At 34.8% G+C, this 12,436-nt stretch overlaps 1 protein-coding gene across 2 annotated transcripts; it reads right to left on the reverse strand.

The window, feature by feature from the left end:
• Window positions 1–1,091: 1,091 nt before the first annotated feature.
• LOC139977593 (uncharacterized) lies at window positions 1,092–11,552 on the reverse strand. Of its 2 annotated transcripts, none has more exons than XM_071986994.1 (15): window positions 11,409–11,552; window positions 10,778–10,855; window positions 9,635–9,958; window positions 7,801–8,448; window positions 7,163–7,507; window positions 6,311–6,448; window positions 5,781–5,836; window positions 5,561–5,606; window positions 3,560–5,073; window positions 2,936–3,144; window positions 2,520–2,596; window positions 2,290–2,345; window positions 1,969–2,016; window positions 1,658–1,683; window positions 1,092–1,213 (listed from the first exon to the last, which is right to left on the reverse strand). In XM_071986994.1, exons 2-15 carry the CDS (start codon window positions 10,833–10,835, stop codon window positions 1,198–1,200), a joined length of 3,561 nt encoding a protein of 1,186 aa, XP_071843095.1. In that variant the 5' UTR covers window positions 10,836–10,855; window positions 11,409–11,552; the 3' UTR covers window positions 1,092–1,197. The 2 variants fall into 2 exon arrangements, with proteins under 2 accessions (XP_071843095.1, XP_071843096.1); XM_071986995.1 differs by lacking the exon at window positions 11,409–11,552 and adding an exon at window positions 11,055–11,075.
• Window positions 11,553–12,436: the final 884 nt, after the last annotated feature.

Below are 12,436 nucleotides of genomic sequence, written 5' to 3' on the forward strand. Positions count from 1 at the left end.
TTTTTCCATAGCAAATAGAGTTAACATTACTGGAAAATGGGTACGCTGTACATATATGTGACAAAAGGGAGTGTGAAACATGCCCGTCCCAATAGGATAATTATCCAAGGAGGGCTATCGATAGTACATTGTATATTTTTAAACATTTTGATAAGTCTACTCGTATCACACCGACTACTTCTGAGAATTTTTTTTATTACCCATTGAACATGTGATTTGCTTCATTTTTTTCAACAAAATATTGTTAAATTCGCAAAATTACATTATTTGCTCCAATTCCAAGAGGCCCGCGTCGAATGACCGATTAGTTTTACCGCAGATATGACTCGTTACTCGAAACTGTCTTCTTTCCTTCTTGAATGGGCACTAATATGATGGTGACTTCATTTACTCATAAAAGAGAATACAATTTGCATATCATAAATGCATACATGTACATGTGATGCACATTAGGTAACTAAAATGTGTTACTTAATCAGAATTTATGAAAGTTCTGATTAAAAATTTAAATCCCGATTAGGGTCCTTCTAAAATATCAACATGTATAGCTTGCATAACATTTGACTTGTTCATACATTATGATCGGTTTACTAAATCTTGTTATATCATATTTAAAAGTATATAATTATGTAAAAGCAAAGCAGCACAGTGGTATAACATCCAATAAGTATTATTTTATTACTGTTTATTTTTGTATATTTCATACATTTTGTTATGTATTACATCAATACATCATTACATTTTGTAATGAGTCATCATTTATCAATTTAAAATCCATACCATATATAAAAAGAAAAGAAGAAAACCAGGTGTTAGAGTTTTCATGAATTCAGAATTGCTTTTGAAACTTTTGAATTACTTTAAGTATTCATAATTAAAAAGCGTAATACGGAATTCCCATGCCTTACTGATATTAGAGATATGATTCTCAAAGTCATCGATGGTAGGTCTCACCCTCAACAATAATTTTGCAAAAACCTCACAAGACAGTTAAGCAACTGTTAGCAGTTGCTTATTTGGATAACTTAAATGCAATCGACGTAAATATGATACATAATAACAATTTAAGGTGGGGGAAATTGCATTGTTGGCTGCCCAGTTGACTACATATAATAGTCAAACGTCATCATTTAAAAATAGTCGATATGTAAGTATATATTCTTTGTGATGCTGGTTCTCTTGTATACTTCTTGGCGTCTACCGTATTGCGTTTCTATAAGGAAGAATAAAACATCGCAATATTTACATTTCTATAAAGGTTATCAGCCAACATGTCTCTATTACAAAAAAGAATATCACGTTTCATTTAACGTTATCTATACTAAAACAAAAGCAACAGATCAAAGGGTATGAATAATTAGTTGTTAAGTTTGATTGCAAATACGATAAGAGAAAGAACTAAACGTAAGTGTGAAATATCATTTTACTTGTAATGAAGCACCGGATTTCTGTGTAAAGTAAGAAAACACGCTCGCCACAACTGCTCTTTGTAAAATGTGCAAATTTTGCGTCCATCACACTTTAACAGTGACACTTAAATAATTGGGGGGGGGGGGGGGCGAAGTTTGGCAATGCCTGCTAACATAATTCATACTAAGTTTGGAATTGTGCCAATATATGATGATAAGAATGTAATAATAAGACATTTTGTACATACCTCCATTCTTCACGGAAATTCTTTACCTTTATTAAACGAAACATATGAGACATGTAATTTAAAGCATCATGAATTAAAACAAAATAAACAAGTGTGTTTACATAACGGTTAAGCAATTGAAAAAAACAAAACAATGATTCCTAAACCATATGTGCATTTATATTTGTGTAATATTATTTTCAACAAAATGTATTTAAACTACATGTAACCATATCCATTATGCTTCCTGTTATTAAGTAAAACCTCCAATAGTTAGCTAGGTTTCCAGCTGCAACAAATATGTAAAAGATATTATGTAAACAAAGTCGAACCTCTTTTCTGTAATCGTTTTCCGATACTTTTTTTCCTCCATAACGAGTCTGAAAAATTAATTAAAGAATGATGCTGAATTAAGATTTCTACACTCAGTTTTAAATCGTTAATTAAACGTAAAGAAAAATTGATATAAAAATGAAAGAAATTGTCCAAATACTGTATGTCTTCACTAGAAAATAAATAATAATAACATTTAAGTTCAAGTAAATGTTTAACAGCATATAGTAAGTAACACTGCAAAGTATATATATCCACTGGCGTTATAACAAATCTTTCTGTTATATTCATTCGTTTCATTAGTGGATATATCTACTCACCTCCCATTGACCTGATGGGCGCAGACGATACCATATTGTTGTAGGTAACCAAAATACTGTGAACATATAAAAGAGGAGTAAAATAAAGCATAACTGTAAACAATATTTATGGATGGCTACCGAATTTCAAATTTCAAAACAAAAATTGAGAACACTGTACTACATTGATTTATTCATGCTACTGGATGTTGTTTGACTGTTCAATTCAATTCGGTTGTTTTTATTCTCACCTGATGTATTTGCTTTCCCAAAGTTTTGCAGGAAAGACTCCTCTTCGAAACGTTTAGGCAATAGGCAGTAGTTCAACCTGCAAAGATATTTATATGAACAAAGCAACACATTAATTTATTCTCTGTTTATTGGCATTCTCAAATAATTATCTCATATATACAACCATGATTATGCATTACAAATCAACACAAAACATAGCTTAAAATAGGCAAGAATTAAATTCTTTATGAAATTTATTAAAACTAACCCCTGAACAATGTGTTGGTTTACAGACTAGGCTTCATTTACATTTTCCAAAAAAAAAGCGTTTACCCAAGCATAAAGGTTGTTATCATTTCCGTTTGGAAGTAGTAACAAGAGTAACAAACCAAATCAAAAATAACACTTTAATATCTATGTCACAGTTTCAGCTTACGTTAAAACCTGCAAACCATCACAATTAAGTGAGAATTTGATCACACTGAGTGCTTCTTCACATGTAAGCTCTCGACCCATTTCAGTGATCTTCAATTCCTTCACATGTTTCAACGTATCTACTGCCAATCCGGACTTCAAGTGGATCCGTGGACGATCGAGCTGCACATTGGCTACACAGTCTTCTAAATGAAACCACGCAATTGGAATCTGCACGTTGAAAAACGGAAACAAAATATAAAGGATATGATGGAGGGGTTTTTCTCCGGTGAGATTAGATACATGATGGAGTGACGTTGAAATTATCTTTGCTATAACTTAGTACTAATTAATAGTTTAATCTTGACACAATCATACCATATTACCTCCTGACAGTAACAACTGTGTTTTATAACCTCGTTCTTTGAATCGAGTAAGCTATGACCACTTTGTAAAAAAGTGGCGGCAGAAATCCCGCGTCTCATACTAGCCGCGTATCATGAAATTGATGAAAATATACTCCTCTCAAATTGTACAGTACTAACATTAAAACCACGTAAGAAACAAACAAATACGTTGCTAATTTGTAATATAGGTATAAGCTCAAGGTAATATAAATGCTTTAAAAGGTCTTGAAATAGGTTACCTTCATTTTTGATGCTATGGCAATTAGTTGTAAGGTAGATCTTTGTACCAGTCTGCTGTTGTCTTTACTAACAAGAAAGTTATCGGAGCACACCTCGGTAATATTTTTAGCTATGGACTCGATATTTCCACTTTGTTCCATAACACACAATATCGCGAAATTGTCACCGTCTGGAGTGCTTTTTAAGTAATGTATGATATCTGTAGCTATTTCTTTGTTTAGGCCACATGTGAACCGATAGACATACTGAAGTTCAAATGGGTCAATTGTTTTAAGAGTATTTGTAAGCTCAGTCTTCGACGCGTTGGATGCGAAGCGTGATAAATAATGAGCTGCGTACCATTCACAAAATAGTTTATGGAAGAAAGTTACTCGAATTGTCTTTGCATGAATAGCATCGTAGTCCAATATTGTTTTCTGATTAAGAAACGATGAAGACTGCTGTTCAACTAAAATGCCAACTTGAACGTAGTGATTATAAAATTCATCGCTGAGGTCAGTACACAGTTCATCCTTTGTCCAATGTTTTTGGCTGTCGGTTTTCGTTAAACTTTTAAATGCTATTTCATCAAGTGCTGCGTGATCGAAGTCTGGAACAATCAGTTGTGAAGCATTGTTCTGGCTAAATTTTGATGCCTGATGCCTGTGGAAACAGGCAATGACGTAACGAAAAAAGTCAGTAACAGAATCCACATTAATGTTTGCTTTATCCCTTAACGCTAAGTGGACATACATCACAAAGAACAAAGGTACCTGACAGAGATCCCCAAGGATTGAGTTTATCTGTAAACGTTCCAGGACTTCTTCGACAGGTTCTACGCCGCTGATGCCTTCAACCACACGATGGAGATAGCTAACTCGAGATATTTCGTTAAAACCAGTCATTCTGAGTAGGTCCTTGTTAGGAGTAATGTTTGCAGGGAGGCAGTTCGTTCTGGTTGTTAAAATAACTTGACATTTTTGAAACAGACTTCTCTGCAAAATATGCCGGATGTCAGTGTCAACATCTCTACATGGAAATTCATCGTAGCCATCAAGTATTAACAATATTGATTTTGTATGAAAAATAATATTCATGATGTCTTCTTTTGTAAATGTTGAGTCCATCGGAAGTAAAAGTGCTCTGATTGCTTCAAAAATTGAGGTTTTATTTGGCCAATCCCGTAACCGGAAAAACAACAAAATATCAATATCTTTCAAAGGTGAATCTTGTTTCATCGTGCACCAGTCGTAAGCTAACTTCAAGGCTAGAGTTGATTTACCATGACCAGGATCTCCTTCGACTACAAGTAAACGTGACTTGATTCGAGGATTATTAAATAGTTCATTGTAATTTTTCAACGTCATCCACTCACCCCTTTCAGTGATGGAGCTAGTCTTTAGTTCAAGACCACCTTCGACGTAAAGTTGCTCCACACCGTATGCATCGTCTCGCATGAATGGTAATGGTCTTATAGAATTATACATATTTTCGTAACTTATTCGCAATTCGTCGAGAAATGTCTTAGTTTTGTCTGATTTTGAGAGAAAGGGAAAGAAAAATGTCCTTATGCAAATTAGGACTTTGTACACGAAGTTATGTTTTTTATTTATAGAACCAACAAAATAACACATTGCGCGGAAGGATAGAAATATTGCTTGTTACAGTTTTCGTTATTTGAAGTGTTTTTTTTTTTTAGGGAGGATTACATATTACCAGAAAATTTACCGTAAAGTGAATCATCTGATCACTTTGTGCAACTAACCCCTCAAAGGTTTACTTGAAAAGTAATTAACCTCCATTAACGGTACAGTTACATGTCACAATGTAGGAACGTGTTATTTAAAGAAAGGTAAGCCCTCCAGGTTTGTCAAAAGCCTAGAACTTGCAATGTCAGGTTTGTAATGCTCATTTGAAAACTCATGGTTTTCTACGTTTGTGTGTCACAAGTACAATACAACTGTTGGAGTGATTTATGCAGAACTTTACATTATTCGTTACAAAAAAAAAGAGCTAATTACCCGGTATTACATTTTCCGTGGTCTCAGGTGTGAGTACATCTTTCATCTTCAAAAGGAAAAAGAAATAAGAAACACCTTGGTACAAGCCGCACTTAAAATGATTCCATCTGTAACATTAAATATTTGTGAATCGTTAACCACAAAACAATGTGTAGCATATGCAAGAAGGAATTATAAACTTCTAGAGAAGGTAGAAAATAGCATGTTATTGGGATATTACCTCAACCTCTTCGCAATTTGAGGATCTTCGTCTTCTTATTTTTCTTCTTTTGCGGACTAGAATAAAATAAATAGTAATATATGGTAATATATCAACAACGAAACAATTATGTAAAAGATCTGCACAATGTCATTTTCATATTAGTGACAAGATTCCTATAGGTACAACATTTTTTTTTCTAATCTTAATCTTAATCGTGAGAATTTAGAGCCAAGTACATACTTCTCTGAATGAATTTTTCACAATGTCGATAAATAAAATATTCATTCTCTCAAGACGATAAAGTCTACAAGCACACAATGTGGTTGTCGTACATCACGATTTAAATGCCATTCTGTACACATGAGTGATAAAAAGGTATTATTTTAACCATCTGAAACCACAGACTTCTTAAAGTTTCATCTATAAAATTGATAGTGGAAAATATTTGGTTTTAGAATCTTTACATTAAATGAAATGTGGGAAAAGTTGCATACTTTTGTGATAATATATGAAAATTATGTCACATGTTACTATCTTACCAACATTACCTTTTGTGAAAATAATAACAACGGAGATCGCCGCAATGACAACGAAAGCAAACGAAGCTAACATAACAACCGTGAGATGATTAACATCTTTCAGTTTACTTCCAAATACTGCATCGTTTGGCTCATTTATTGGAGGATCTGTTGAGAAAGGATATTAATAACATTAAAATAATAATCAGAATTTTATTTTACGACATTTAAGCGACCACAATAATTGGAGAAACCCGCAAAGGCTTATGGCTTACACGTCGAATGGCTTCCAATTCAACAATTTAACTCAAATTTGGAATCTTTCAATTTAGTAAGTCCTTTCAGATGGGAAAACGTTAATTTTTCTTGGATAAGAAACCCACCTTAATATGACCCGGTTAATATAGATTGTTCTACATAGTTTGCAGCGTATTGTTAATTACAAATTTACAAATTACCTTACTAATAAACCATATCACATCGACTAACATGTTGCTCTATTGATATAGTATCTTTTTCTGCCATATTTTAATCCTACTGTTTTACTAACAACTCTTACATATTTTACTTTTATTTTCCTTGGCATATCTTTAAATTAATGAAACTCTGTTACTAAATAGCAACATATGGTTGCCAGTTTGTGTAAAACCATTTACAAAAGACGGGGTACCGTACCACAATTTCGGGAATTACATCTTCAGCCTTCATTGTGACATTCAAAACCGACATCTTTGTACTTGAGTCAAGCTTGGCTTACAAAGAATGACTCGTTGCTTTTCCTTCACAGTGAAACATAATCCATGCTACCTTTTGTCTTAAAAGCTTCAGTGGTGCAATTTAAACAGGATTTGATAAAATATTGAATAATGGTTACCAACTTACCATCTATGAAAATGGCCTGAAACTTCCTTGACGCTTCAAATAAGTGAGCGTGGGATCCAGCCACTGCACACTCTAACACCAGTGGCTCTTTTGTAAGTGCTTTATGTTTATACGTGGAAGTGAGCGTGATGTCAAATGTCACACCATCAGTTGAAACTTGTTTCTTCTCTTCGAAAAAGTGTATCATCGAGGATTGAGTACCGTGAGACGTTTTCCAAGTGAGATCCACTTCTGGACGTACACCGAAGAGTGAACAAGTTAGGTTACCTGTGACGCCCACTTCAATTGCACAATATATACCTGGTTTACACCCTTTAATATCGATGTAAAAAGGCTCCGGAATTACTAGTAAGAAATAAAAATACAAAAAGAATACGTGTAAAACTAACCGTACGTAATTTCAAGGATGTTCCTTTTGTTTTAGTCCAATCGATATATAAAAATGTATCCTTAAGGCAAAAATAAAAACAAATGTTCCTTCGAAATGCAGAAAAAAAGTATTACAAGATAACTACAAATGTTGAGGGTAGTATAGGTTTACTGGTAATGCATGTACTGCATACCTGACTAACATATACATCTGTATAGCAATATTGCAACTAGAAATGAATATTCTAGATTCAGATCACGAAACTTACCATAAACAAACAGCTGGTACTTGTTGACACTGTCTGTGAATCCATCATGAAATATGCATGCATATGTGCCTTCATCTTCCACCTGTACTGCTTCTGTCGTTAGGACCCCATTCCCTTCCAATCGAAAATCTGTCGATAATTCGGTGATGGCTTTCTCTCCTATAAATGTTAATACCACCAGATCGACAACTTGGTTTTTCGAATACTTTTTCCACACTACGTAACTAATTGTTCTATTTGAACAGACCATTTCCATTCGGTTGTCTTGTTTGACCCAAAGTTTGATGGGATCTGTGGCAATTTCTCGCCACTTTTTAGAGAGCAGGATAATGGAAGAGCGATTATTTTGAAGTAGTTCAGACGGACAAGTAGATTTGCAGCTAAACAGCATCAGTAAATTCGAATCAAAATCATTAATTTCGATTGATGAATTTGAGTCATAAGTACCCCCTTCTTTTGGAGCAGATGTTTCTAGTGATGTGATGTTTATCTCTCCTTGTGAGGTTATGTGAGTCCAGTGAAGTAAGACGGACGGTTTAGCTCCTTCAACAGAACAGACGATGCGAGCAGATCCTGGGTCCTCTAATAAACAAAGCCTGCTCTCGCTACCGCATTTGTCAATGACAGGAAAGTCCACAGAAGGTTTTACTAGAAAAAGATAACACAAGTATTTATATTTTACAATGCATGTTTTGACAAAGTGACACTTTAAATAAAGAATACACAACCTGTTTAACATGTTTTTCATCTGTTGCAAAACCTAATGTTGCTCATTAATATGCTAGAGAGCCGTTACGTTTCGATCCTAGCCGGATTTTCTTCAAAGGTAAACTGATACAAACAAACAAAAGACAGAGATAACACAAAGAACAGCTTAACATAAGACAAGACCAAGTTTACAGTGCTAATCCCAACTGATTGGGTCATGAAAGATATCAACATACACTACTTTCACTATGCCTTTGGTTGCCTCCACACCACTTTAAACACCAATTCCTACGTCTTCGTCACATTTGCTCTAATAGGCTCAATTTCCTTCAATTTGCATAGACAAAGATCCTCGTCTCTAAAGGACAAAAAGCCAAAAAATTATTCTTAGTCCTGGACGAGACACCCATGAGAACTGATAACAAAAATGTCACCCCTCTTGTAATTTTCCACCACATTCAACTTCTCTTTCACCAAATTCCTGACAACTGTAATCACATTCGCCATACATAATATCATTACAAAGCTCTCTAAGAAATATATCATTGCCTACATACACCGTTTGTGAAATGTAATGTGTGCTTGCCAAAACTGCTGCTTCATTAATGTTCAGAACGTTACTTGCAAATGATTGCTTCTTCATGTTGTATTCTTTGCAGGTTCCAGATTTCAGAATATACTTCTTTCAGTTGTCACAGAAACCAGGATGCGTATAAGTCAAAAGGTTACAACACTTGAATATTATAATCTCTAAGATATTTTATATTATGTCTAAATAAGGTCCTTAGTATACAATTTTCTGCTGGAACCAAAGCAAAGACAAGTCGCTCGTAAGAGACGTTTCTATGGCTACTGGTTCAGAGTCGTCACAGCATATAGACTGAAAAATTAATGGAATTTCAATTGCAGTTTAAATGATGTACACAAGAAATTTGTCAGCGAATAAACTGGAATCAAATAAACGTGATTCTGTTATTTAAAGGACTCCTTGCTTCCCAGAAATGTTTGAAACCTTAATTACTGTCTATCAAAAGAGTACCCAACTTACTAATCTCACTCTGTTGCTTGTTTCAAAAGGATGTTTCAACACAAATGTCATGAAATTGTTATCCTTCAGTCTACTTACCGATGGTGATTACTCTAACAATGTGATTTGTTGGAATTTCTGACTGTATCTTGAAGAATACTACTGTGAAATGTTGTTCGTGTCTAATATTGACTTGGTTTATAATCAAAGAACCATTCGGATAAATATCATATTCTCCTGAAAGGTAGCCCACACCAGATTTTTCGTTCTCTTTGAAGTTCAGAATCGGTCGATCGTTCACCAGGTCTGTAGAGTTATACCAAAAGACGCCGTGGAATCCTGCACTAAATGAGCAATTCAACATGCCGGTTTTATGAAGTTCCAAGTACTGTGTAGGTTCACATGCAGTAGTAAGGGCTCCATCTGAAATGATAGATATTTGATATACAACAGTTGTTAAGGTTTGATCACATTTAATAACGTGGTGGCCAATTGGCTAAGGATTCGGACTTGTGATCCAATGATTGCTGATTCGATTCTTGCACAGTTAATTACGGTGTGTCATTAGGCAAAGATCTTAAATACCTCTATCCATACAGGGGTGAAATGGGTATCTGTGAAGTAACTTGTCACTGGGAGCAGTATATAACTGCATCTGCCTGGAGGTATTGTCTCTAGGACAGGTTATCATTGGCCAGGGGTATTATAACGTTTGTAAAGTTCTTTGAAGCAACATACATCTATTATATTTATTTTATATTTATGATATTTTTATTATTAGGGGGTATAAGACACATCAAGGGCGATGGGCACCGTAGTGTGAACGCTGGCGAATTAACAGTAACTACGAGCAGACTCCATAATCGTGATCTACATTCCGGGAGGATATTTATATCCCGTAAGGCCTATAACGTATATCAAATGAAGTATATCAATCTTTTCTGCTCTTGTTACAGCTTGTAATTTGGTAGTGATGGCTTTGTAATGTTAGTGTGTTCGTCCCTTATTTAAACTGTCTCCCATCCTTTTCTTTACAGTGGTTACTTTCAAATGTCGATTAATGACGACCATATATAAGGCAGTGTAAAACCCATAGACATGATACACACGCCATCCCTGATGATTCCCTGAACTGCTGAGCACAAACGGAAACAAAGTCGATTAACTGAAAAATGTGGGGAACAAACTAGGTTTCTTTAGAGTTGAAGCAAGAAATATGTAATAACGATATATTATAATTACCTGTATAGTGAAGCAATGTAATTGCAAGAATTCCCACAAGCAAGTACATCGTGTCCATTTGAGTGAGTATTTTTCTTTCTATAGGAATCAATTGTATATAATTAACCATCGTAGAAGTACCATACAAAGGTTCCTACTTACAAATGCAAGCCATTAGTTAACAGCTTAACAGAATTACCCACAACCAATTACAGTATTTACTGCTGTTATCAATTATATCCGTAAGCAAAGCATAATCTTTACTTATATTGTAATATTAAAATATTTCACTGCTCACATTTGGAGCTCTCTAAAGTTTGTTGTTCATAACATCATGGTCGTGGGTCCACAACAACAGAGAATACGAACTTCGGGCAATTTGGAACGTGATGGGACAGCTTAAAGAACACCGCTCTCACCTTTACCCTACTCGACACTAAGCCTCCTTGGCCACCACAAGATTCAGCAAAGACATTCAATACAATTACAATGTAGGCCTACCCTTCCAAGGCACAGACATTGGTCAAGCTAGTCGGGATCGTTAAGGCTCGTAATTAAGTCAAAATTGGACTCACATTTTTTTTGTACTGCTGATATGTTAATAAAATAGTGCGACTGGATGTAAAACGTAATAATAGCAAACACAACTTACATATTCTCAAAGATTCCAGCAACCCTGTTCTAGTAATTCAGAAATAGTTTGAACATCTCAGTTACTGGATATGCCGAGTCAGACCTATATGCAGGTTGGTTGCTGTTACTTGTAAAGGAAACGACCAAGATGGCGTACTCCTGTAATGCAGTATCATACTGTCTTGCGCGTGGTATGATAAGCAATGTCAATAGAATCATTTCAAAAACCGTTAAAGCAAACACAGACGCGTACGATGAACTATAACAGCCACATGCGAAAGACAACAGTTTGTTGACTTTCTGGAAAACTCAATCATTTTATCTAAAGTGTTTATCCGTGATTGAAGTTCAATGTCCAAATCAGGATAAACTAAGAATTCAGAAATACTTTCGAACATCTCAGTTACTGTATATGAAGAGTCAGACCTATATGCAGGTTGTTTGCTATTTCTTGTAAAGGAAACGACAAAGTTGGCGTACTCCTGTAATGCAGTATGATACTGTCTTGCGCGTGGTATGATAAGCAATGTCAATAAAATCATTTACAAACCGTTAAAGCAAATACAGACGTGTACGATGAACTATAACAGCCACATGCGAAAGATAACAGTGTGTTGACTTTCTGGAAAACTCAACCATTTTATCTAAAGTGTTTATCCGTGATTGAAGTTCAATGTCCAAATCACGCTGTAACTCAAACATATCACGGAGGTCAATTAGTGTCAGGTAGAAAAAAATTGAAGGCATTATGGAGAATTATTTGGTTAAAACAATTACTGTATGCCAGTCAGTTTATGTCTCTTTAGTACACTCCTACTTACCCTTGAATGTTAGCCGTCGGTTTGTAGATATTCATCCATAGGGAAAACTATAAAAACCTTGGATATGATGACATTTCGTCTAAATTTCCCTTCAGATTTAACTGTCTGTAGATGTGATTTAATAAAGACGTTGGGGTAATAATCTAATAAAATGATTTAAATTAAATACTAGTAACCACTAACCTTACAAACACAGTTGCAATTTAATTATATCCATAATCGCCAA

The sequence above is a fragment of the Apostichopus japonicus genome, chromosome 12, assembly GCF_037975245.1.
Source record: "Apostichopus japonicus isolate 1M-3 chromosome 12, ASM3797524v1, whole genome shotgun sequence".
Taxonomy (NCBI): domain Eukaryota; kingdom Metazoa; phylum Echinodermata; class Holothuroidea; order Aspidochirotida; family Stichopodidae; genus Apostichopus; species Apostichopus japonicus.

What these genes read in the sequence shown, in the direction of transcription:
- LOC139977593 (XM_071986994.1), bottom strand. Translation starts at nt 10,835, where the DNA reads ATGGACACGATGTACTTGCTTGTGGGAATTCTTGCAATTACATTGCTT. An exon ending in CACGGAAAATGTAATACCGG is followed by an intron (nt 5,074 to 5,560) that starts GTAATTAGCTCT and finishes TCTCAAAATCAG; the next exon opens with ACAAAACTAAGACATTTCTC. An exon ending in AAAACGATTACAGAAAAGAG is followed by an intron (nt 1,684 to 1,968) that starts GTTCGACTTTGT and finishes CGTTTAATAAAG; the next exon opens with GTAAAGAATTTCCGTGAAGA.